The sequence below is a fragment of the Salmo salar genome, chromosome 28 (assembly GCF_965601325.2).
Source record: "Salmo salar chromosome 28, fSalSal1, whole genome shotgun sequence".
Lineage (NCBI taxonomy): Eukaryota > Metazoa > Chordata > Actinopteri > Salmoniformes > Salmonidae > Salmo > Salmo salar.
The window spans coordinates 17,529,181-17,553,558 of record NC_138318.1 but is presented as its reverse complement, the minus strand read 5'-3'; the positions used below and the strand labels follow the sequence as shown (position 1 = coordinate 17,553,558).

At 42.9% G+C, this 24,378-nt stretch overlaps 1 protein-coding gene across 7 annotated transcripts in view; it reads right to left on the bottom strand.

The window, feature by feature from the left end:
- The window catches only part of arhgap17a (Rho GTPase activating protein 17a), a 48,943-nt gene extending 24,787 nt beyond the window's left edge, over window positions 1-24,156 (bottom strand). For 4 of the 7 annotated variants that reach the window (XM_014179686.3, XM_014179690.3, XM_082970497.1 and 1 more), the window contains exons 1-3: window positions 23,593-24,155; window positions 13,739-13,778; window positions 170-274 (exon numbers count right to left, since the gene is read on the bottom strand). In XM_014179686.3, coding sequence (XP_014035161.1) covers window positions 170-274; window positions 13,739-13,778; window positions 23,593-23,645 — 198 coding nt within the window. In that variant the 5' untranslated portion in view covers window positions 23,646-24,155. Of the gene's footprint in view, window positions 1-169; window positions 275-13,738; window positions 13,779-16,789; window positions 17,165-23,592 lie in introns of those variants that run through there. The other 3 variants (XM_014179688.3, XM_014179687.3, XM_082970496.1) reach the window with 3 other exon arrangements.
- Window positions 24,157-24,378: the final 222 nt, after the last annotated feature.

The following is a 24,378-nucleotide window of genomic DNA, read 5'->3' as shown; positions in this document are numbered from 1 at the left end:
TTATTTCATAGTTTTGATGTCTTCACTATTAAAAAAAGAAAAACCCTTGAATGAGCAGGTGTGTCCAAACTTTTGACTGGTACTGTAAATCATAAATATATATGTTAATATTTGATCTAGTAATTCAGACAATTTGGCCAGGAATAATGTTAATAATGTGTGGACTTACATGTCTCTTCTCTGCGTCGGTGCCAATGTGGCCCTGCAGACACGTGACCATCCTTTTGTGTGTATTGTGGGACACCACGCGCACCATCTCCATGCGCCGCTCAATCTGTGCACGAGAAGGGAGAAACACACATGACCACTTACATAGACAGACCTTTACTGTGAAGTAGCATACAACTCAGTGGTAAAGCAACTACAGCCTATAGACATGGGGAACTAGTTTCATAGAGGCAGTGTGTTGAATAAGTACACCCCTGTAAATGCATCGTTTTGTTGTTCATTGTGTAAAAAGGTTATGAATTCCTTATGTTCCGCACTGCTGTCACAGGCAAAGTTAACTCAACTCGTTGTTTATTTAAAAAATAATGTTGGTGGAGGAACTTTAATGCAGACAAAAGTTCCTGGGGTTAGGGACAATGAGTTGAAAAGTTATGCCTGTAGTTTATAACTGCCCTGATCCATCTTTCCCAGCCATTTTGGTCCTATGATAACTGTCTGTAGAATGAATGGTGTTGACGTCTTTCCACAGGTCACTATATTCCTCTAATCGCCCTCATTCCTGCCTGTTGACTGCTGTCTCATGGAAGTCCATTCAGATACATGGCCTGTTTTGATTAGTGGCCGGGGCTGGATGTCAAAGGTCAGGCATGATTGATACCGGCCGCTCCCAGCGGGGCAACACAGGAATGTTCTCTATGAAACGGATGACTCATCCGAAGCGTCTCCATGGAGACCGTAGCTGGGCTATGACTGCTGTTTGGAGAGTGAAAGGGCAGATTAATGCTCTCCCCTTGGAAGTTGTGATTTCAAGGCACTCTGAAGACAAGGCAGAAAACAACTTCATACTAGGCCATAAAAGACGGACCGCCTCGTCGATCTCCCAAATGAAGAGCTGATATACAGTGCATTCGGAAAGTATTCAGACCCCGTGACTTTTTCCACATTTTGTTACATTACAGCCTTGCTCTAAAATGGATTTTTAAAAATGTAAAAAATATTTGTCAATCAACCCACAATACTCCATAATGACAAAGCAAAAACAGGTTAAGAAATATCTGAAAATGTATAAAAGTAAAAAAACTAAAATATCTTATTTACATAAGTATTCAGACCATTTGCTATGAGACTCGAAATTGAGCTCCGGAGCATCCTGTTTCCATTGATCATCCTTGAGATGTTTCTACAACAACTTGGAGTCCACCTGTGGTAAATTCAATTGATTGGACATGATTTGGAAAGGCACACACCCGTCTATATATAAAAAGGTCCCACAGTTGACAGCGCATGTCAAAGCGAAAACCAAGCCATGAGGTCGAAGGAATTGTCCGTAGAGCTCCGAGACAGATCTGCAGAAAGGTACCAAAAATGTTCTGCAGCATTGAAAGTCCAAGAAGGCCAGATTGGTCTAGTGCTGCAGAGATGCTTGTCCTTCTGGAAGGTTCTCCCATCCCCACAGAGGAGCTCTGTCAAAATGACCACAGTGGCCTCCATCGTTCTTCAATGGAAGAAGTTTGGAACAACCAAGACTCTTCCTAGAGCTGGCCGCCAGCCTAACTGCACAATCGGGGGAGGGGCCTTGGTCAGGGAAGTGACCAAGAACCCAATGGTCATTTTGACAGAGCTCCTCTGTGGGGATGGGAGAACCTTCCACCTTCCGCAGCACTAGACCAATCAGGCCTTTATGGTAGAGTGGCCAGATGGAAGCCATTGCTCAGTAAAAGGCTCATGACAGCCCGCTTGGAGTTTGCCAAAAGGCACCTAAGGGATGCTCAGACCATGAGAAACAGGATCCTCTGGTCTGATGAAACCAAGATTAAAACTCTTTGGCCTGAATGCCAAGCGTCACGTCTGGAGGAAACATGGCACCATCCCTACGGTGAAGCATGGTGGTGGCAGCATCATAATGTGGAGATGTTTTTCAGTGGCAGGGACTGGGAGACTAGTCAGGATTGAGGAAAAGATGAACGGAGCAAAGTACAGAGAGATCCTTAATGAAAACCTGATCCAGAGCGCTCAGACCTCAGACTCGGGTGAAGGTTCACCTTCCAACAGGACAACCCTAAGCACACAGCCAAGACAACGCAGGAGTGGCTTCAGGACAAGTCTCTGAATGTCCCTGAGTGGCCCAGCCAGAACCCGATCAAACATCCCTGGATGACCTGAAAATAGTTGTGCAGAGACGTGCCCCGTCCAACCTGAGAACTTGCGAGGATCTGCAGAGAAGGGAGAAACTCACCACATACAGGTGTGCCAAGCTTGTAGCGTCATACACAAGAAGACTCTAGGATGTAATCGCTGCCAAAGGTGCTTCAACAAAATACTGAGGAAAGGGTCTGAATACTTGTTTTTTTTATTTTGAATACATTTGCAAACATTTCTAAAACGCTGTTTTTGCTTTGTCATGAGGTATTGGGTGTAGATTGTGGAGGGGAAAAAAACGATTGAATTAATTTTAGAATAAGGCTGTAACGTAACAAAATGTGGGAAAAGTCATACGTTCTGACTGCACTGTAAATGGTGAAACTGTATGGTATTTAACGCTTCTTTTGAGCATTGTTATGCCATTTATTGTCAGTTCAAAACTAGTGTCGGTTGTACCAACTTAGGTACAGAACATGCGCAGTGTGGAACACGCTTGAATTGCGTCCTACCTGACAGGTCGCTCCTACCAGGTGGCGTGGCGAGAATCTGTCTCCGCAACACGTGCTCTCACCACTGGTGTCCCCCAGGGCTCTGTTCTAGGCCCTCTCCTATTCTCGCTATACACCAAGTCACTTGGCTCTGTCATATCCTCACATGGTCTCTCCTATCATTGCTATGCAGACGACACACAATTAATCTTCTCCTTTCCCCCTTCTGATAACCAGGTGGCGAATCGCATCTCTGCATGTCTGGCAGACATATCAGTGTGGATGACGGATCACCACCTCAAGCTGAACCTCGACAAGACGGAGCTGCTTTTCCTCCCGGGGAAGGACTGCCCGTTCCATGATCTCGCCATCACGGTTGACAACTCCATTGTGTCCTCCTCCCAGAGTGCTAAGAACCTTGGCGTGACCCTGGACAACACCCTGTCGTTCTCCACTAACATCAAGGCGGTGACCCGATCCTGTAGGTTCATGCTCTACAACATTCGCAGAGTACGACCCTGCCTCACACAGGAAGTGGCGCAGGTCCTAATCCAGGCACTTGTCATCTCCCGTTTGGATTACTGCAACTCGCTGTTGGCTGGGCTCCCTGCCTGTGCCATTAAACCCCTACAACTCATCCAGAACGCCGCAGCCCGTCTGGTGTTCAACCTTCCCAAGTTCTCTCACATCACCCCGCTCCTCCGCTCTCTCCACTGGCTTCCAGTTGAAGCTCGCATCCGCTACAAGACCATGGTGCTTGCCTACGGAGCCGTGAGGGGAACGGCACCTCTGTACCTTCAGGCTCTGATCAGGCCCTACACCCAAACGAGGGCACTGCGCTCATCCACCTCTGGCCTGCTGGCCCCCCTACCTCTGAGGAAGCACAGTTCCCGCTCAGCCCAGTCAAAACTGTTCGCTGCTCTGGCACCCCTATGGTGGAACAAGCTCCCTCACGACGCCAGGACAGCGGAGTCAATCACCACCTTCCGGAGACACCTGAAACCCCACCTCTTTAAGGAATACCTGGGATAGGATAAAGTAATCCTTCTAACCCCCCCCCCCTAAAAGATTTAGATGCACTATTGTAAAGTGGTTGTTCCACTGGATATCATAAGGTGAATGCACCAATTTGTAAGTCGCTCTGGATAAGAGCGTCTGCTAAATGACTTAAATGTCAAATGTCTGTTTTTAAAAAGCTGGGGGGAGGGAGAAACAGATCAATGCCTTGGGAAGAGACGGAGCAGCCAGGGGACAGACAGACAGTGTCAGAACAGAAACAGAAACCATGGCAATTGTGTTCTAAAAACAGAAGTCTGGAATTCCACTGGCTGGAAGAGGACAGAGGAGATAGAGGTGTGCAGAGACTCTTTCCACCTCTCTCTCGCTCTCTCACGCGTCCTTCCCGACTCAAGGAGGCCCCTAGCATTCCCAAAACAGCTGTTATGACAGAAACTGTGTGGAGGGCGTCTCCTGCCTCTTCCACAAGCCCATGGCTTAAGGGGGAAAGTCATGTGTTCAAACTGGGCCCTGCTAGTACCTGGCACAGGAAAGGGAGATTCCTCTTACTGGAGTGGGAGATCCTGGGAATGTGTGTGTGTTTTGATTACATGGAGCTAGGGGTGCCACTGTGTTTCCCTTTTCCACCATATTCTTACACGCAGACACACACAAAAAAATAAATAAATAAATACCCCCACCACCCCCTAAATTAGACACAGAGACAAAGACTTCCCACACACAGCAAATGTTCCAGTGTTGAATCAACACTGAGGGTTAAAATTAAAACTGTTCCAGTGTCTATACGGACCCACACGTTTCAGTGTTAATTTAACACTGCTTAGTGCTGACGCTGTCACACCTCAGTGTAAGAAATTACCTGTGGTGTTAGTGTTTTAACACCGCATGGTGTAAAGCCTAATTTGTATATTTCTGTGGGATCCTGCCTTGCATTATCGAGTGAATTGTAGAGTAACCAACCATGACTGTATTTGTTAGTGACAGACCTAGTTGTTGAATTCATTCCTTTTAAGTCCTGTGGACTTCACCAAGTGAGTTCATAGGCAAATGTTAAAGATTTTACTCTGACAAATTGTACAAAACAATTGGAACACCTTAATATTGAGCTACACCCAGGGTTTCCGTTAGGAAAATGTGGCGCTGGACATTTGACAGGCAACATTTTAATTTTACTGATGTTTTAGAAATTTACTGGACCCATATGCATTGGGTGTGTAACCTGAGCATCCACCCACGGTGCTCAGTATGACAGAAATAACAGTTAAAATATGGTAATTCATATTAACAGAACATGGAAGTGGATGATGCAACGATGTGTCGTCCTTCTTACCGAATTCTGATGTGCACTTTGAACATGTTAGAATAACTGTCCTCATTTACTTTTCCTCAGCCAACAAGATGAGTAACGAGCAGCAAAATCACAAGCTTATGTCAATCTACTATAGTAGAAAAGTTTAGGCTATTCTATTGGTCAGATTGTCAAGAAAGAAATAGCCTATTCCAAACAGACTCTGGGACAGTTGGGGGACGATAGGTCCCAATATCATACAACCAGTAGGCCTAGATTACATATATAAAAAAAAGTTCATAAGCAATGAGTCTGATGAAACAGATCAGAACGTTTAGCTTAAAAATGTTGATAACCTATTATTTCTTCACATTATAAGCGCAGCAATGCACACAAGGCAATAAGCCACGCGTGAATGTTTGTTCCATAACGTAATTTGCGGGAAAACAGAGTTGTCAAAAGGGCACTGCACATGCAAGTGGCTTCATGTGACCGAGATGAAAATATCCATTAGAAATGTATGAAGAGTATGAATATAATACGCTACTTTGAAGCAAGGTAAGACATGCCTCATAAGATCTATTAAAATGTTCAGGTTTCAAACAATTAAGTATACAGTACCAGTCAAAAGTTTGGACACACCTACTCATTCAAGGGTTTTTCTTCATTTTTACTATTTTCTACATTGTAGAACACATAAATACAGTTCCGTATTTCATTGAAAGAAGAAACATTTTGTTTTCGAAATGATAGTTCCGGATTTGACCATATTAATGACCAAAGGCTCCTACTTGTGTGTTTATTATATAATTAAGTCTATGATTTGATAGAGCAGTCTGACTGAGCGGTTGTAGGCAGCAGCAGGCTCGTAAGCATTCATTCAAACTTTACTGCGTTTTCCAGCAGCTCTTAGCAATGCTTGATCACAGCGCTGTTTATGACTTCAAGCTTATCAACTCCTGAGATTAGGCTGGCAATACTAAAATGCCTATTAGAACATCCAATTGTCAAAGGTATATGTAATACAAGTGGTATAGAGAGAAATAGTCGACACGTCATAATTCCTACAATAACTACAACCTAAAACTTCTTAACTGGGAATATTGAAGAACTGGGAATATTGAACCACCAGCTTTCATATGTTCTGAGCAAGGAACTTAAACATTAGCTTTTTTACATGGCACATATTGCACTTTTACTGTCTTCTCCAACACTGTTTTTGCATTATTTAAACCAAATTGAGCATGTTTCATTATTTGAGACTAAATAGACTATGTATTATATTAAGTTAAAATAAGTGTTCATTCAGTATTGTTGTTACATATAAATAAACATTCGGCCAATTGATCGGTATCGGCTCCTTTTGGCCCGCTAATAATCGGTATCGGCGGTGAAAAATCATAATCGGTCGACCACTAGTCTGTAGTGACGCCTCTAGCACTGAGATGCAGTGGCTTAGACCGCTGCGCCACTCTGGAGCCCCGACATTAAGCATGTGGCATAGGAGTGGGATTCTATGTTCTCACATGCAAAAGTGATTGCTTTTGATGCTTTATCTGCCTTCCAAATGAAAACTAGTTAGAACTTTCTAACATACGGGTGGCAAACTATACCATGAAGTCCAAGGAACTGTCCATAGATCTCAGAGATGGAATGTTTAGAAGGCATACAACGGCTGTGCAGGTGCCTTGTTTGCACAGAGGGAGGGAGCTCCAGTCCCATTTTGTTCATGGTGCCATCCAGACTTGTTTTCTTTGCAAGAAACTTGTTTGCCAATGACAGTGAAGAAATGGCTCCCCTTGCCAACAAGGTTCTACAAGCCGCATCACCACATTGTCCGACACTAGCTCACCTGCTGCCCGATGTGGATATTTTCCCAGATATTGAAAGCCTTTCGGCATGTACAATTACACACGCTCTCACTGTGTTGTTGGGCCAGTAACCGAAAGGTTGCTGGATCAAATCCTGAGCTGACAAGGTAAAAAAAAATCTGTCGTTCTGCCCCTGAGCAAGACAGTTAACCCACTGTTCCCCAGGCGCCGAAGACGTGGATGTCAATTAAGGCAGCCCCCCGCACCTCTCTGATTCCGAGGGGTTGGGTTAAATGCAGATGACACATTTCAGTTGAATCCATTCAGTTGTACAACTGACTAGGTATCCCCCTTTCCCTTAGCCTACTCCAAGTAGGCCAGAGTAGACTGATAAGACTGCTTTGATTCAGTGGACTGAAATAAGGTACATACTAGAGGTCGACCGATTATGATTTTTCAACAACGATACCGATTATTGGATGTCCAAAAAAAAGCCTATGCCGATTAATCGGCTGAATAGTTTTTTTTGTTTTTTGTAATTGTATGTGTATATACACACACACACACTCGTTTGTAATAATGACAATTACAACAATACTGAATGAACAATAAACACTTATTTTAACTTAATATAATACATAAATAAAATCTATTTAGTCTCAAATAAATAATGACATTTTCAATTTGGTTTAAATAATGCAAAAACAAAGTGTTGGAGAAGAAAGTAAACGTGCAATATGTGCCATATAAAAAAGCTAATGTTTAAGTTCCTTGCTCAGAACATATGAAAGCTGGTGGTTCAATATTCCCAGTTCTTAAATATTCACAGTTAAGAAGTTTTAGGTTGTAGTTATTATAGGAATTATGACACGTCGACTATTTCTCTCCATACCATTTGTATTACATATACCTTTGACTATTGGATGTTCTAATAGGCATTTTAGTATTGCCAGCCTAATCTCAGGAGTTGATAAGCTTGAAGTCATAAACAGCGCTGTGATCAAGCATTGCTAAGAGCTGCTGGAAAACGCAGTAAAGTTTGAATGAATGCTTATGAGCCTGCTGCTGCCTACCACCGCTCAGTCAGACTGCTCTATCAAATATCAAATCATAGACTTAATTATATAATAAACACACAAATACGAGCCTTTGGTCATTAATATGGTCAAATCCGGAACTATCATTTTGAAAACAAAACGTTTATTCTTTCAGTGAAATAAGGAACCATTCCGCATTTTATCGAACGGGTGGCAACTCTAATTCTAAATATTGCTGTTACATTGCACAACCTTCAATGTTATGTCATAATTATGTAAAATTCTGGCAAATTAGTTCACAGTTCGCAATGAGCCAGGTGCCCCAAACTGTTACATATACCCTGACTCTGCTTGCACTGAACGCAAGAGAAGTGACACAATTTCCCTAGTTAATATTGCCTACTAACATGAATTTATTTTAACTAAATATGCAGGTTTAAAAATATATACTTCTGTGTACTGATTTTAAGGCATTGATGTTTATGCTTAGGTACATTTGTGCAAAGATTGTTCTTTTTTCGGCAATGCGCTTTTGTTAAATCATCACCCGTTTGGCGAAGTTGAAGTAGGCTGTGATTCGATGATAAATTAACAGGCACCGCATTGATTATACGCAACGCAGGACAAGCTAGTTAACTACACATGGTGGTTATCTACACAATTTACCTTGGCTCCTTGCATCCACAAGGTCCTTTTGACCCTGCACTCGCGTGGCAGGCTCACTCATAACAGGTGGCCACAGCCTGCCGCGCAGTTTCCTCGTGGATTGCAATGTAATTGGCCATAATCGGACTCCAAAAAAGGCTGATTACCCGATTGTTATGAAAACTTGAAAATCGACCCTAATTAAAAATGAGCCATACCGATTTAAATCGGTCGACCTCTAACAGCTACCTCAATTACTTCGTACTCACCGGTATATAGCCATGTTATTTTTACTAGGTTTTGTTATTCACTGTGTATTTATTGCTCATGTCACTATTTATATTTATCAAATATTTATTCATCTTTAATTCTGCATTGATGGAAATAGACCCGCAAGTAAGCATTTCACTGTTAGTCTACAGCTGTTTATGAAGCATGTGACACACATCTGATTTGTTTTTTTTTGTTAAGAGACATGGGTAAGGGGTTCTTCAGGTCCACTTCCCCAGGGCCAGACCAGACCTCAGCGTGTCTGCCTTCCTTTACCCACGGGCCCAGGGCTATTAATAGTCAACATAGTGAGGGTCAGACAGATTAGATTAATTTAAAGGGAGAGGAGAAAACACTGGCTGAGCTTAAATAGTTGATCAATACCCTCAGCATGGCGCTTAAGCACAGCACACAGAAGGGCAGCTGACTGTTACAGTTGCCATGGACAACACTGATACTACTGTAGGATTATCCGAGTCACTGAGGGAGTTCTATTAACCTGAGCCGTGGTGTACCGGTCTATGGCCCGTGACGTGAATGGGCAAACGCGGTGAGGGAGGAGTGCCCTTCTTAAATCTAACAGTAATCTGCACTGCTCAGTCATGCTGTCAACAAGACAGCACTGTGCATTGTCCAGAAACATCTATTTTCCATAAAATACACACTTCATGACCAAAGGTATGTGGACACCTGCACTTCGAACATCTCATTCCAAACTCAGGGGCATTAATATGGAGTTAGTCCCCCCTTGCTGCTATAACAGCGTCTAATCTCCTGGGAAGGCTTTCCACTAGATGTTGGGACTTGCTTCCATTCAGCCACAAGGGCATTAGTGAGGTCGGGCGATTAGGCCTGGCTCACAGTCAGCGTTTCAATTCATCACAAAGGTGTTCGATGGGGTTGAGGTCAGGGCTCTGTGAGGCCAGTCAAGTTCTCGCTTTGTGCACGGGGGTATTGTCATGCTGAAACTGGAAAGGGCCTTCCCCAAACTGTTGCCACAAAGTTGGAAGCACAGAATTGTCTAGAATATCATTGTATAATGTAGCGTTAAGATTTCCCGTCACTGGAACTAAGGAGCCTAAACCATGAAAAACAGCCCCAGACCATTATTCCTCCTCCACCAAACTGCAGATGGCACTATACATTGAGGCAGGTAGCATTCTCGCGGCATCCGCCAAACACACATTAATCCGTCGGACTGCCAGATGGTGAAGCATGATTCATCACTCCAGAGAACGCTTTTCCACTGCTCCAGAATCCAATGGTGGTGAGCTTTACACCACTCCAGCCGACGCTTGGCATTGCGCATGGTGATCTTAGGCTTGTTCTGCGTCCCGACAAACAGTTCTTGTGCCGACGTTGCTTCGAGGAAGTTTGGAACTCGACAGTGAGTGTTGCAACATATCATACGATATTTACACTACGCGCTTCAGAACTTGGCGGTCCCTTTCTGTGAGCTTGTGTGGCCTAACACTTTGCGGCGGAGCCGTCGTTGCTCCTAGACGTTTCCACTTCACAATAACAGCACTTACAATTGACCGGGGCAGCTCTAGCAGGGCAGAAATTTGACCAACTGACTTGTTGGAAAGGTGGCAACCTATGACGGTGCCACGTTGAAAGTCACTGAGCTCTTCAGCAATGTCATTCTACTGCCAATGTTTGTCTAGGGAGATTGCATGGCAGTGTGCTCGATTTTATACACCTGTCAGCAACAGGTGTGGCTGACCTAGCCGAATTCTCTAATTGGAAGGGGTCTCCACATACTTTCGTGTATATATAGTGTATATGTTACAAAATTCTAACTAGTTTTCATTTGGAAGGCAGAGAAAGCATCAAAAGCAATCACTTTTGCATGTGAGAACATAGAATCCCACTCCTATGCCACATGCTTAATGTCGGGGCTCAAGAGTGGCGCAGCGGTCTAAGCCACTGCATCTCAGTGCTAGAGGCGTCACTACAGACTAGTGGTCGACCGATTATGATTTTTCACCGCCGATACCGATTATTGGTGGACCAAAAAGAGCCGATACCGATCAATTGGCCATATTTTTATTTATTTATTTATATATAACAACAATACTGAATGAACACTTATTTTAACTTAATACATTAAATCTATTTAGTCTCAAATAAATAATGAAACATGGTCAATTTGGTTTAAATAATGCAAAAACAGTGTTGAAGACAGTAAAAGTGCAATATGTGCCATGTAAAAAAGCTAATGTTTAAGTTCCTTGCTCAGAACATATGAAAGCTGGTGGTTCAATATTCCCAGTTCTTCAATATTCACAGTTAAGAAGTTTTAGGTTATAGATATTATAGGAATTATGACGCATCGACTATTTCTCTCCATACCATTTGTATTACATATACCTTTGACTATTGGATGTTCTAATAGGCATTTTAGTATTGCCAGCCTAATCTCAGGAGTTGATAAGCTTGAAGTCATAAACAGCGCTGTGATCAAGCATTGCTAAGAGCTGCTGGAAAACGCAGTAAAGTTTGAATGAATGCTAACGAGCCTGCTGCTGCCTACCACCGCTCAGTCAGACTGCTCTATCAAATATCAAATCATAGACTTAATTATATAATAAACACACAAATACGAGCCTTTGGTCATTAATATGGTCAAATCCGGAACTATCATTTTGAAAACAAAACGTTTATTCTTTCAGTGAAATACGGAACCATTCCGCATTTTATCGAACGGGTGGCAACCTTATATAGATAGGTGTGCATCCTTCTAAATCACATCCAAACAATTGGATTGGCCACAAGTGGACTCCAATCAAGTTGTACTGATGTCTCAAGGATGATTAAAGGAAATTGGATGCACCTGAGCTCAATTTGGAGTGTCATAGCAAAGGGGTGTGAATACTTCTGTAAATTAGATTTCTGCATGTCATTTTCAATACATTTGCAAAAAATATATATGTTTTCACTGTAATTACTGTGTGTAAATGGGTGACAAAATAAACATCTATTGAATCCATTTTAAATTCAGGCTGTAACAAAATGTGTAATAAGTAAAGGGGTATGAATACTTTCTGAAGGCACAACAACAAGCACACTAGGTAAATAGATAAACTATTCTACTATGGGTTGTCTGACTTTTCTATTCATTACTCATCTTGTTTGCAGAGGAAAAGTAAAATGTGGACTGTCCTAGCATCTTTAAAGTGCGCCTATTTTTACATGTTCCATATTTTTATGCCGTGGCGTAGCACCACAGCTAAATGACTGCAGCGGAAACACTGACTAAACAAACAAACCAGAAGGATGTGAAAGAGCCAGACAGAAGTTGTTGTACTAACTGATCAGCTCTGAGCCTAGTTAGGTCTATGACGCATCCACTGAGCTGGGAATCTCTACTGTAATGTGACTGAGGAGTGTGTGTGCCAGGACTGATGAGAACACGTCCAGACAAGCACACAGCGCACAACACACTTAGCCAAAGCAGGGTGTGAGAGCTTGTCTGTGTCCAAACAAAAACAGCAGTAGCCTAAACCAGGGGTTCCCAACCTTTATCACTCCGGCTCCACTCCCAGCATTGGGGAACACCTCCACGTCTATTTCTATGGGCACAAGCTTCAGTTCATGACCAACTGTTCACACCCCTCGTTGGGGGAGAGAACATTTTGAAGGTTTAAAGCTTTTTCCTGCAGTTCTATATATTATACATTTTGTCATGGGAGGCAGAGAAAAGTGTACAGTTTTAAAGCGCATATTCTGCAATTCTACACATCCAGCTCTACTAGATGTCTCATCTGTTTGTGCTGTTGACCACTCTTTAGCCTACTCATGTCATCTCATGCATACCATACATTTACAGCAGGCAAAACCAGAGCAAACATGATGCCAAACTCACTAACCCAGAGCATACACGTATGGAATGACAACAAACACTGCAGAGAGGAGTTGGCTGAAGCAGGAAACCGATCAGTGGTGATCAAGCACCAGACACTCCAGTGCTTCTAGGGACACGAGAAAGATCCAACAGTGTGTTCTCAGACTGACATGGTAGCGTGAGAGATGTGACATGTAGAATACAGAGGAGTCTGAGTCACAGTGGGCCATGGAAGGTTGTTAAAGGAAGGTCGCACACAAAACGCCTTGGAGGGAAAACGGAGTCAACTGTCAGATACGATAAAGTGTCCCCACCTCAGTAGCAGCTATTCATAACTGCTGTTGGACAGACACTTACTCCTTCCATGACAACGCCTCATACTGCTTCTAAATAGAACACCGTCATGCTAGTTGTCACTCAAATGCTGTGTGTGTGGGTCCCATGACTGTTTTGTTCCAGTATACTTCTCTCCAGTCAAACGGATGTTATTTATCTAACGTGACTGAAAGAGAAAAAGGCTTGAAGCAACAGCAGGAGGCTGTCTCTTTTCAATAGCGTTGTTTCCGTACACGCACGCACTCTCTGACTTTAAAATGGGGTGGAGAAAACCCAAAAAGAACAATAACATTCCGGAATGACAGAAATAAAGTGTTGAGTGTATGGAATGTCTTCACTGAGCAACAGGAATTCTGAGGGACTCCACCTGTTGTCTCTAGACTCAATGGGAATTTCCCTGGGAACCAGACTACGAACAGCACCGGAGGAGACCCAGAGCATCAAACTAAATTGAACTGAAATGAATAGAATATACACACAGTCATTATTTTGGCACTACTAGTACCAAAGATTGTCAGATTTCCTGGCAGATTGTTACCAACATGAGGAAGAATGACATCTAACTCAGCTAAGAGCCTCTTGTATTCACATATGCTGAGTCCGCAGTTCCATTGACTTACTGTACAGCACGTAATGGGAGAGTTGGTGGAGTAAATGCATAAATGTAGCCTAGGTAATGATTTATTTACCTGTAGAAGGTCATCGCTGAGGACTTCTGTTTTCTCTGCTCTGTGGACGAGAAAAACACAACAGGAGATAGATTTGGTTTGACAGCTACTGATTGTATGTGCAAACACTGTCAATGCAATGAGGCCTTTCCAGACAGACTAGATTCCACACAGTGCAGAAGAACAGGGTCAAGTATTATGGGCAGGCATCTCTTCATGTGAACCACTGCACCAGCCTGGTTACCAACCACATTGTTGAAATGTATTATACAACACTACTACAGTACATTGTTGCTTGGTGAGACAACAGGGAGTTGGTTGAAGCACAGACTGGCACCCAGTATAGAAAACCACATGAAAGCCTGAGCACTATCGGTTTACATGGTGGGGGTTAGAGCCCGACCGATAAATAGGTTGACCAATACTGTCGGCTGATATTAGCCTTTCACAGAAATATTTGGATCGGTCTTTATTCCACAGAAAATTAACAGATTTTATATACAGTACCAGTCAAAAGTTAGACAAATCTACTCATTCAAGGGTTTTTCGTAATTTTTACATTGTAGAATAATAGTGAAGACATCAAAACTATGGAATAACAGATGGAATCATGTTGTAACCCAAAAAGTGTTAAATCAAAATATACAGTTGAAGTCGGAAGTTTACATACACCTTAGCCAAATACATTTCAAGTCAGTTTCAATTTCCGACATTTAATCCTAGTAAAAAAAAATCCCTGTTTTAGGTCAGTTAGGATTACCACTATTTTAAGAATGTGAAATGTCAGAATGAATAGTAGATAGGGATTTATTTCAGCTTTATTTCTTTCATCACATTCCCAGTGGGTCAGAATTTTACATACACTCAATTAGTATTTGGTAGCATTGCCTTTAAATTGATTAACTTGGGTCAAACATTTCAGGTAGCCTTCCACAAGCTTCCCACAATAAGTTGGGGCGAATTTTGGCCCATTCCTCCTGACAGAGCTGGTGTAACTGAGTCAGGTTTGTAGGCCTCCTTGCTCGCACGCGCTTTTTCAGTTCTGCCCACAGATTTTCTATAGGATTGAGGTCAGGGCTTTGTGATGGCCACTCCAATACCTTGACTTTGTTGTACTTAAGCCATTTTGCCACAACTTTGTAAGTATGCTTGGGGTCATTGTCCATTTGGAAGACCAATTTGCAACCAAGGTTTAACTTCCTGACTGATGTCTTGAGATGTTGCTTCAATATATCCACATAATTTTCCTTCCTCCTCATGATGCCATCTATTTCGTGAAGTGCACCAGTCCCTCCTGCAGCAAAGCACCCCCACAACATGATGCTTCCACCCCCGTGCTTCACGGTTGGGATGGTGTTCTTCGGCTTGTAAACCCCCCCCCCACCCCCCTTTTCCTCTAAACATAACAATGGTCATTATGGCCAAACAGTTCTATTTTTGTTTCATCAGACCAGAGGACTTTTCTCCAAAAAGTACAATCTTTGTCCCCATGTGCAGTTGCAAACCGTAGTCTGGCATTTTTATGTTTGAGGTTTTGGAGCAGTGGCTTCTTCCTTGCTGAGCGGCCTTTCAGGTTATGTCGATATAGGACTCGTTTTACTGTGGATATAGATGCTTTTGTACCTGTTTCCTACAGCATCTTCACAAGGTCCTTTGCTGTTGTTCTGGGATTGATTTTCACTTTTCGCACCAAAGTACGTTCATCTCTAGGAGACAGAACGCGTCTCCTTCCTGAGCGGTATGACGGCTGCGTGGTCCCATGGTATTTATACTTGCGTACTATTGTTTGTACAGATGAACATGGTACCTTCAGGAATTTGGAAATTTCTCCCAAGGATGAACCAGACTTGTGGAGGTCTACAATTTTATTTTCTGAGGTCTTGGCTGATTTCTTTTGATTTTCCCCATGATGTCAAGCAAAGAGGCACTGAGTTTGAAGGTAGGCCTTGAAATACATCCACAGGTACACCTCCAATTGACCCAAATTATGTCAATTAGCCTATCAGAAGCTTCTAAAGCCATGACATAATTTTCTGGAATTTTCCAAGCTATTTAAAAGGCACGGTCAACTTAGTGGATGTAAACTTCTGACCCACGGGAAATGTGACACAGTGAATTATCAGTGAAATGATCCGTCTGTAAACAACTGTTGGAAACATTACTTGTGTCATTCAGAAAGTAGATGTCCTAACCAACTTGCCAAAACTATAGTTTGTTAACAAGAAATTTGTGGAGTGGTTGAAAAACGAGTTAATGACTCCAACCTAAGTGTATGTAAACATCCGATTCAGAAGTTTTTGGTTGTAGTTATAGGAATTATGACGCGTCAACTATTTCTCTCTATACCACTTGCATTTCATATACCTTTGACAATTGGATGTTCTAATAGGCATTTTAGTATTGCCAGCCTAATCTCAGGAGTTGAGAGGCTTGTAGTCATAAACAGCTCTGTGAAGCAAGTATTGCTAAGAGCTGCTGACAAACGCAGTAAAGTTTGAATGAATGCTTACGAGCCTGCTGCTGCCTAACACCGCTCAGTCAAACTGCTCTATCAAATAATAGACTTTATTATAATAAAGACAGAAATAGGATCCGTTGGTCATTAATATGGTAAAATACGGAAACTATCATTTCGAAAAATAAAAAAAAGTTTATTCTTTCAGTGAAATACGGAACCGTTCCGTATTTTATTGAACGGGTGGCAACCCTAAGTCTAAATATTGCTGTTACATTGCACAACCTTCAACGTTATGTCATAATTATGTAAAAAAAAAAAATTATGGCAAATTAGTTCGCAACAAGCCAGGCGGCCTAAACTGTTACATATACCCTGACTCTGCGTGCAATGAACGCAAGAGAAGTTACAATTTTTCTAGTTAATATTGCCTGCTACCATGAATTTCTTTTAACTAAATATGCAGGTTTAAAAAAATATATACTTCTGTGTATTGATTTTAAGAAAGGCATTGATGTTAGCTAGTTAACCTAGTAATATCATCCATGTGTAGTTAACTAGTGATTACATGAAGATTGTTTTTTGTAAGATAAGTTTAATGCTAGCTAGCAACTTACCTTGGCTCCTTGCTGCACTCGCATAACAGGTGGCCAGCCTGCCACGCAGTTCCTCGTGGAATGCAATGTAATCGGCCATAATCGGCATCCAAAAATGACGATTACCCATTGTTATGAAAACTTGAAATCGGCCCTAATTAAATCAACCATGCTGATTAATCGGTCGACCTCTACTACAGACCCTGGTTCGATTCCAGGCTGCATTCATTTAGGAATCGGACTGCTTCCCAGGCGGGAGCCAGGTGCCCTGTTCAAAGCCAATGGTGAAGTGAAATTTTCTCAAAACAAAATGTACATAACTTAGGCTAGATTAAGCATGTGAAGTAATGAGTAGGATTCTGTCATTTCATACCTCAGCAAAGAGACGGTGTAATATTGCATGTGACCAATATGTTGAAAATGGTGCTTTCACACAAGACTCCATAGTCCATTCCCTCTCTCCCCCTCCCCCATGCCTTTCTACTCCTCCTACAAGTAACTTAACCCATTTTGTAGCTTGTAACGTTTGCCCTTGCCAACTGGTCCTGGTACAGTTTCACTGTTAAGGTCACACTGCTTAGGTTTAGGCTGATGTACAGCAAAAAAGTTCTCAGGTCAGATGTTAAACATTTTTACATTTTACATTTTAGTCATTTAGCAGACGCTCTTATCCAGAGCGACTTACAAATTGGACAGCAGACAGTCAGTAACTGGAGCCCTAAACTCAGCAGAGTCCCTCCTCTCCTCCAAAAACTGGGCTCTGTGCACTATAGTAACCTTGTGACAGTGGTGGACAGCTGCTTCCAATTATAACCCAGAGAGAGGCTGGGGGAGAGAGAAAAAAAAAGCAGAGAAAGAGAGATGGAGGCTAAGAGAGAAAGATGGAGGCAGAAAGAGAACGAGAGAAAGGGGCTGCGAGCCAAGCCGCAAAACCAAATCCAGCGAGGATTCAAGTCGAGAGGTTTTCTGGAGAAGTGCCTGAAGCCAAGCAGCTTGGTGAGGTCACATGAAGTGTGTGGACATTCAACCTCAGAAACCAGAAGACATGGGCTGCGTTCCAAACGGCAAAAGTAGTGCACTAATAGGGGGCCATTTGGGACATGCATGGTTCTAGCAACAGCAGGCAGCCAGGGCCAGAGGGGACATATGAGACTCACGTCACTCACCACATCTACAGCACTCCAGAGAGAAACACACTTTAAAACATATTACTAAACCACAGGTCAGAATCCCTCTAGCTGTCTCCCCTTTATTGCCTCTGTGTTATATAACAGTTCAGAGTGCATGGAATGCGTCTGCATGGAATTATTGACTCGGAGCACCAATCAATTATATGTGCATGGTTATTTGGTGTATAAACAAATATGAGTAGCAGTAGCCTATATCCAACAACATAAAATCAACACTCGCTCATCCAGACAAACTAAACTGCGTCACTAAAAACAAAAATAGACCTAGTATAATGTCCCAGCCCAGGAGCAACAACAAAACAATTGTTTAGCCTCTCTCAGCTGACCTGGGCTATCAAAGTGAATGGAGCTGAGTGACTACACCAGGCTCTGTAGAACTGTTACACTCACCACGAGGTAGCTTTGTGACCTAGCTAGCTATAGCAACAACAGATACTTGGATCACTGAACAACATAAATTAGGCTGCACCCCGCCACCAGCCTAAGAATGATCCCCATGGCAACGTGCTGGAGATGGTAAATTAATACTCTATCCGGTTTCTACAATAGAGGGGCTGTTGCTGGCCTTTTCACCACTCAATCAGTTTGGAGAGGAGGTGGAGTTTGTCATGGTAGCAACAGTTGGCAGCTCAGGGCTCACAACATAATGGATATTGGATACAGATGAAATGATAGGACTTGTGCACAACTGAATACTTACAATTGTGAAGTAGCATACTGTTGCTGTCTGGTTTCATAGCCATGGGAAAATGTTGTAGGGTGGTGCGATTTTTTTTCAGCAATGAGGGGGGGGGGGGGGCAGCTAATACAGGACTAGAACAGGCCCAGAGCACTACTTTTGTGAAGATTTTATAATTTATTTGTATTATTCTGATTTTGCAGGGGGTGCTGCAGTATCTTCAGCACCCCTACTATGTCCAGTTTTACAAGGAGATGTTGTGCCACTGAGCCCACTTCTTCTGACCAGTCAATTTCAGTGTCGCATGGACCTACCACCTAGACACCCAACCCTTTGAGAAATTAGGGAACTGAAGAATGTCTTGTGGTTTTAAACAACTTACTGCGCTGAGATGTGCAACCTGTCTGCCTGTGACAAACTGTGGCTAGATTCTTTCCTCAAATCCTACCACTCTGCTGGAACAGGCTCGGTTTTATCACCAGAGCTAAATCACACTAGTATCAGCACAGAGTTACCTCACCAGGTTCTGTCTGAAGTCCATCAGAACACGGGAGTTAAAATCAAGAAACAAGAGTAGGCAAGGATTCACATTCACATCCTCTTCTACACAGGTACTTCTCTAGCGTTCGTCACGCCAGTGTTTTTTCACCCATTTTCTCTTCTTAGAAACAGCACTTCTCTGGCAGGCCATTTCCTGTTTGGAGAAGAATAAGGAGAGATTTCCTCTGAGCGGCTGACTGCTGAACACAGTGTTCTGCTCCGGCACAATCACAGGAACCCAGGGACAGGCTAAAGGCCCTTCTCTATCACACACACAACAAGCACACACACATTCATGGTCACATGCACGCTTGTAGCTCGCACATACCCTCACATGTATACTTGTACTTACACTCTCCCACAGGTCTGCTTTCTGGATCACACACACTCCTGATTTAATGTTAGTCAAATACAGTGAGGAAATGATTAGTATTCCAGCAGTCCTGTCTGTTCACCCTGAGCCAGTGGCACAGCGCTGAAGGTACGTTAAGGGGATACTCTGAGCACTCAGGATACGGTTACACTCAAATAAACACGCCAGGACTATCTGGGTACGGCAACTTGGATGCCTCTCTATGCTAACTACACTGCCATTCAAAAGATGCCAATTGGAAAGAAGTACAGAGTAGCTTAGCCTTGCAGATATTTTCTAGAATTAGAGCTATGAACATTGTTTCTCCCCATAGAATTAGAGTTTGTAGAACGGATGGACATTCCAATTCAAAGCTATGTTCCATTCCACAATCCACATGTGGCATTCTAGGTGACTTTTGATCCTTAGACCAGAGCAGAGCAAGATTCCCCAGTCTGAGATGTTATCTTGGCTGTGTCTCAAAACTCTTCAATTGCTTCCTTTCCTAGTCACCTTTTCTCCATCAGCACTGAAAGGACTGGATAGGTTTCCAACTTGTTCTTTCACCTATCATTATGTTCTGTCAGATCAGAGATCATGGCAGTAGGAACATGAAGCTAGTTAAAACTATTAGAGCCACAACCGTTGCTTGTTGTGCAATGTGTGTCATCTCTGGTCATGTGTTCACTCAGAGAAGCCAAGGAGACCTTCCGTACCATTCCGTGCTGGGCTCACCCCTAGCACATAGCTAAAAGTTATATTCATACTCCCACGCAGCACCCCTCACACTACAGCCCCACATAATGATAACAGGCCAGCGCCCAGTTTCCCGATAGAGATAGAATTTAGGCTTATGAGTGTTTCAACAATGTATCTTTCCTACAATGGGCGAAGATGTAACATGCGTTTCCCAAAACGCCATGCAGAGAGAAAGGTAGCTAAGTGCGTCGTTAGAGAATATGTCGGTACTGATAGGATCGAAAGAAAGGGAGTGCTGCTCTTGGATGAGCTTTCGCGATTCAAATCTTTACTTAACATTAGAATTATATTACCACCTATAGCTGTAAATATTGTGGCGGCTTATTCTAATAAAAATTCACTGAATCACAGATTTGGCACATCATTGCGGACATGTAAGGCTACACATCATGAAATATATTGAGACAAATTAGACAGTGGCCTGCAAGTAGCAAAATAAAACTCAATTGATTGAATATTAAATGTATTTCAATATGATTCAAATAGGCCTGTAGCCTACTGTTTATATTTGAATGTAGTCATCTCAGTTTGCAGTATCTTTGTATACATTGCTTGTTTATACCATTGCAAAGACATTGGCAACGTTGTATTTGTGGTCAACTTTGTTCTGAAGTTATCAGCGGTCAGAGAGACGAATAACGTGATTCTATGTTTAGAGGAGATCTTGTGTATGAAGTGACGCTGGAGAGCAAAATAAAGCATCTGACGACACACTATGCTGTTCTACAAGTGGTCCGAGGCAGGCAGTAGACTACGAGTGGTCCGAGGCAGGCGGTAGACTACGAGTGGTCCGAGGCAGGCGGTAGACTACGAGTGGTCCGAGGCAGGCGGTAGACTACGAGTGGTCCGAGGCAGGCGGTAGACTACGAGTGGTCCGAGGCAGGCGGTAGACTAAGAGTGGTCCGAGGCAGGCGGTAGATTACGAGTGGTCCGAGGCAGGCGGTAGATTACGAGTGGTACGAGGCAGGCGTTAGATTACGAGTGGTCCGAGGCAGGCGTTAGATTACGAGTGGTCCGAGGCAGGCGGTAGATTACGAGTGGTACGAGGCAGGCGTTAGATTACGAGTGGTCTGAGGCAGGCGGTAGATTACGAGTGGTCTGAGGCGTTAGATTACGAGTGGTCTGAGGCAGGCGGTAGATTACGAGTGGTCTGAGGCAGGCGTTAGATTAAGAGCGTTTTCAAGTGCAACATTAATAACGATGGTTTTGGGAAACCACTCAGATATTAAACGATGCTCCTACGAAGCTTCTAACGATGAACTTAGCCTTAAAATGCTTTTGGAAAACCTGGCCCTGGCCAGACAACAACACTGGCTGTGTATTCTACTAGCTACTGTCTGCAAGGGAGGCAGGCCTCTCCTTTTCAAGGATACTGTTACAGGGAGGTTCTATATCTCTCTCCATGGATAAAAGCCTACGGAATTAGCGATCCGTTGCCAAGATATTCCCAAAGATTACACTTATTCAAAGGGCTGCTCTCTCAAGGGTAGTTCCATTACTGGTGAGTAGGCCAGGGGCCCTAGACTATGGTTGAGAGTGAGAAGAGACATTGAGGCACTATCATGTCATACTTATCTCAGGCATTAGACACTAGCTTGTTTAATGCATTAAATCTTGCTGACTGTGTGTAATTTTGCATGCCAAATGCAACTCTAGACTGTTTGAATCGGCAGTTTCAGTTTTAGTCTGAGTGAAAGTGGAATGGAAGAGCGTGGCGTGACTCCATTACTTGATCGTTTAGTGTCCGTCCCCCCCATAAGTACTAGAGGGGAAACTGTTCTGGGGGCCTTCTACCACAAGCACACCTGTGCTCTTTTGAGCCACACAAGGGTAAACAAGGATGTTATCTCTTGGTTAGCATCAGTTAATATGAACTTGATCCCTCATCCTGGCTGCCTTAGCAGATTAGGCTGACATGGCATTGAAGTGACATGGCCAGCCAACAGAGCTGGAGGACTGGTGACTCACTGATGGACTGGCATCCCAAAACATTGCTTGAATCGCTTCACTAGGTAGGATTCCATCCAATTTCAGACAGATTTGCATGTGAATATTCTAAAATCTTCATAAAACAATGAGCATTTTCCCACCAGAGATGTTTCCATCGAACTACATTTTTGTGGATAAAAGCATGTGCGTTAAATTGGTTTCCATCGCATTTTCAACTCTGCTGAGGTTGTCACAAAAACTTGCGTTATATCCAGTAGCAAATGTGCCCACTCTGGTCTTGGTACATGAGCTCTAGCCAACAGCTCGCAGATACAGTGCGGGTAGACTACCTACCTACAGTATGAGATTATTATGGATAACAGCGATATTATTTGTATTTGCCAAACGGCAGCCAAGCATTGATCATCATGTCACCAGAATAAGACCCTCGATATTTATTGGAAAGGCGCATCAAGCTCATCACCTGTGAAGTTCATCATTTAGTTCATATGTAGCCTAATAACCTGCATGCTTTCCCGAGTCATAGTGGGAGGACCACGCAACATATCATAGCGTGAGTCCCAAGTTTACTTCGATATGATGGTTATTATATCAATATTTGGCATGAAGGCGTTTCCACTACCATTTCTCGCATGATACCTTTTACCGACACAAAAATATCCCACCATGTCGAACGAACAAATTGCATTTATAAAATTGTTCCGGCATTTCACCTTTCACCAGACGGGATGTGATTGTTTTCATGCGTCAGTTAACGTTAATTTATCCGCATGAAATTGTTGGACGAATAACCAGCCAGGTTAATGTCAGTTAAAATTGGAGACAAAAAAAAAAACTGTTGCAGACATGCACTTCTTGTACAATTTCCAGCATAAGCGATTTGTGGCTCGGCCACGTGAAGTACAACGTCGTCACAGTCCTTGGATAACAGCTGTCAAATGTCTTTAGCTCAGCAGTAGATGTGCAAATCTGGCCGTTACCGATGTAAATGTGCGGTATGCATGCTGGCGTATAGATGTGATGCTAAATTCACCATGAAACAACATGTTTAGACTTCCAGCCATGGCACAAACCGTTTTAGCAAGCAACAGATGTGAACTGTTTAGGAAACCTCACCACTTTTTCCTCGATGAACAAAGCTCCAAATTAAAATGGGACAACATTCACGTTAGCTCTAGCCTTGACATGACCAGTTACTGATACAAAACATTTATTTTCTAGCCAACTGAACTGACAATATGGCATACGAACGCCATAGAAAAATCAGGGCAACATCCCTACCCCCAACGCCGCAATAAAGACAAAACTAGCTAACGTTAGCTAGCTAAATTTAACAACAGCCAAAATTACTTGCCTGCCAACTGTTTGGTTGGCGAGTTGTTTCATCCGATTGAACTGTTTCTTCATTTTGCGTCCTTCTCCAGTGGAGTCTTGCTGCGTTTTAGAGCTGGAAAAGTAACTCCTGCGATGTGCTTCATCAGTCGAGAGTCCTTAGGTTGGTCATGAAGTTCACAATAGCCAGCTAGCTTTTTGTCGAAGATTAGCTTGCAGCTAGCTAAGCTATGAACCAATTAAAATAGCTAACTTACTGTAGCTAGTCACTTTTGAGCTAGTTTAGTCTAGCCTTGAAGTAGTTGTTTCAGAAAAAAGCTATTCCCTCGCAAGCTGACGACATGGTTAAAGCTATGTATATGATCAAAAAGCTAGCAAGCTATCCAGAGTTCCACTGACTGGTTGCAGCCTTTACATTGCTGAATATCTGGCTGGCTACTCAACGTCGACCGCTTTTCCCAACCAGCTTGTAGCACACCTCTCCCCTCTTTGCCAGCACAAGCTGAGGGCGTTGAATGGGTGGCAGGAAGTATACGTAGCAAAAGCATCCATCCGTCTAACACCATCCCCAGCACTGCTAAATGTGCAGACTGTGTAGCTTGGGCTACTTTACGAAAGTAATCTTGCTCGCTCCTGTGATACAATACAGTACTGCAATAATTTGCACTGACCTTACAAACTCAGTAGAATTGTGATCATGAAGACATTGAACATGCCTACAGAATTATACAGTAACATTTACCCATAGCTATTAAAACAGTTGAGTTGAGTTGAAATATCAAACTGTTGTTCAATGACATACAGTACC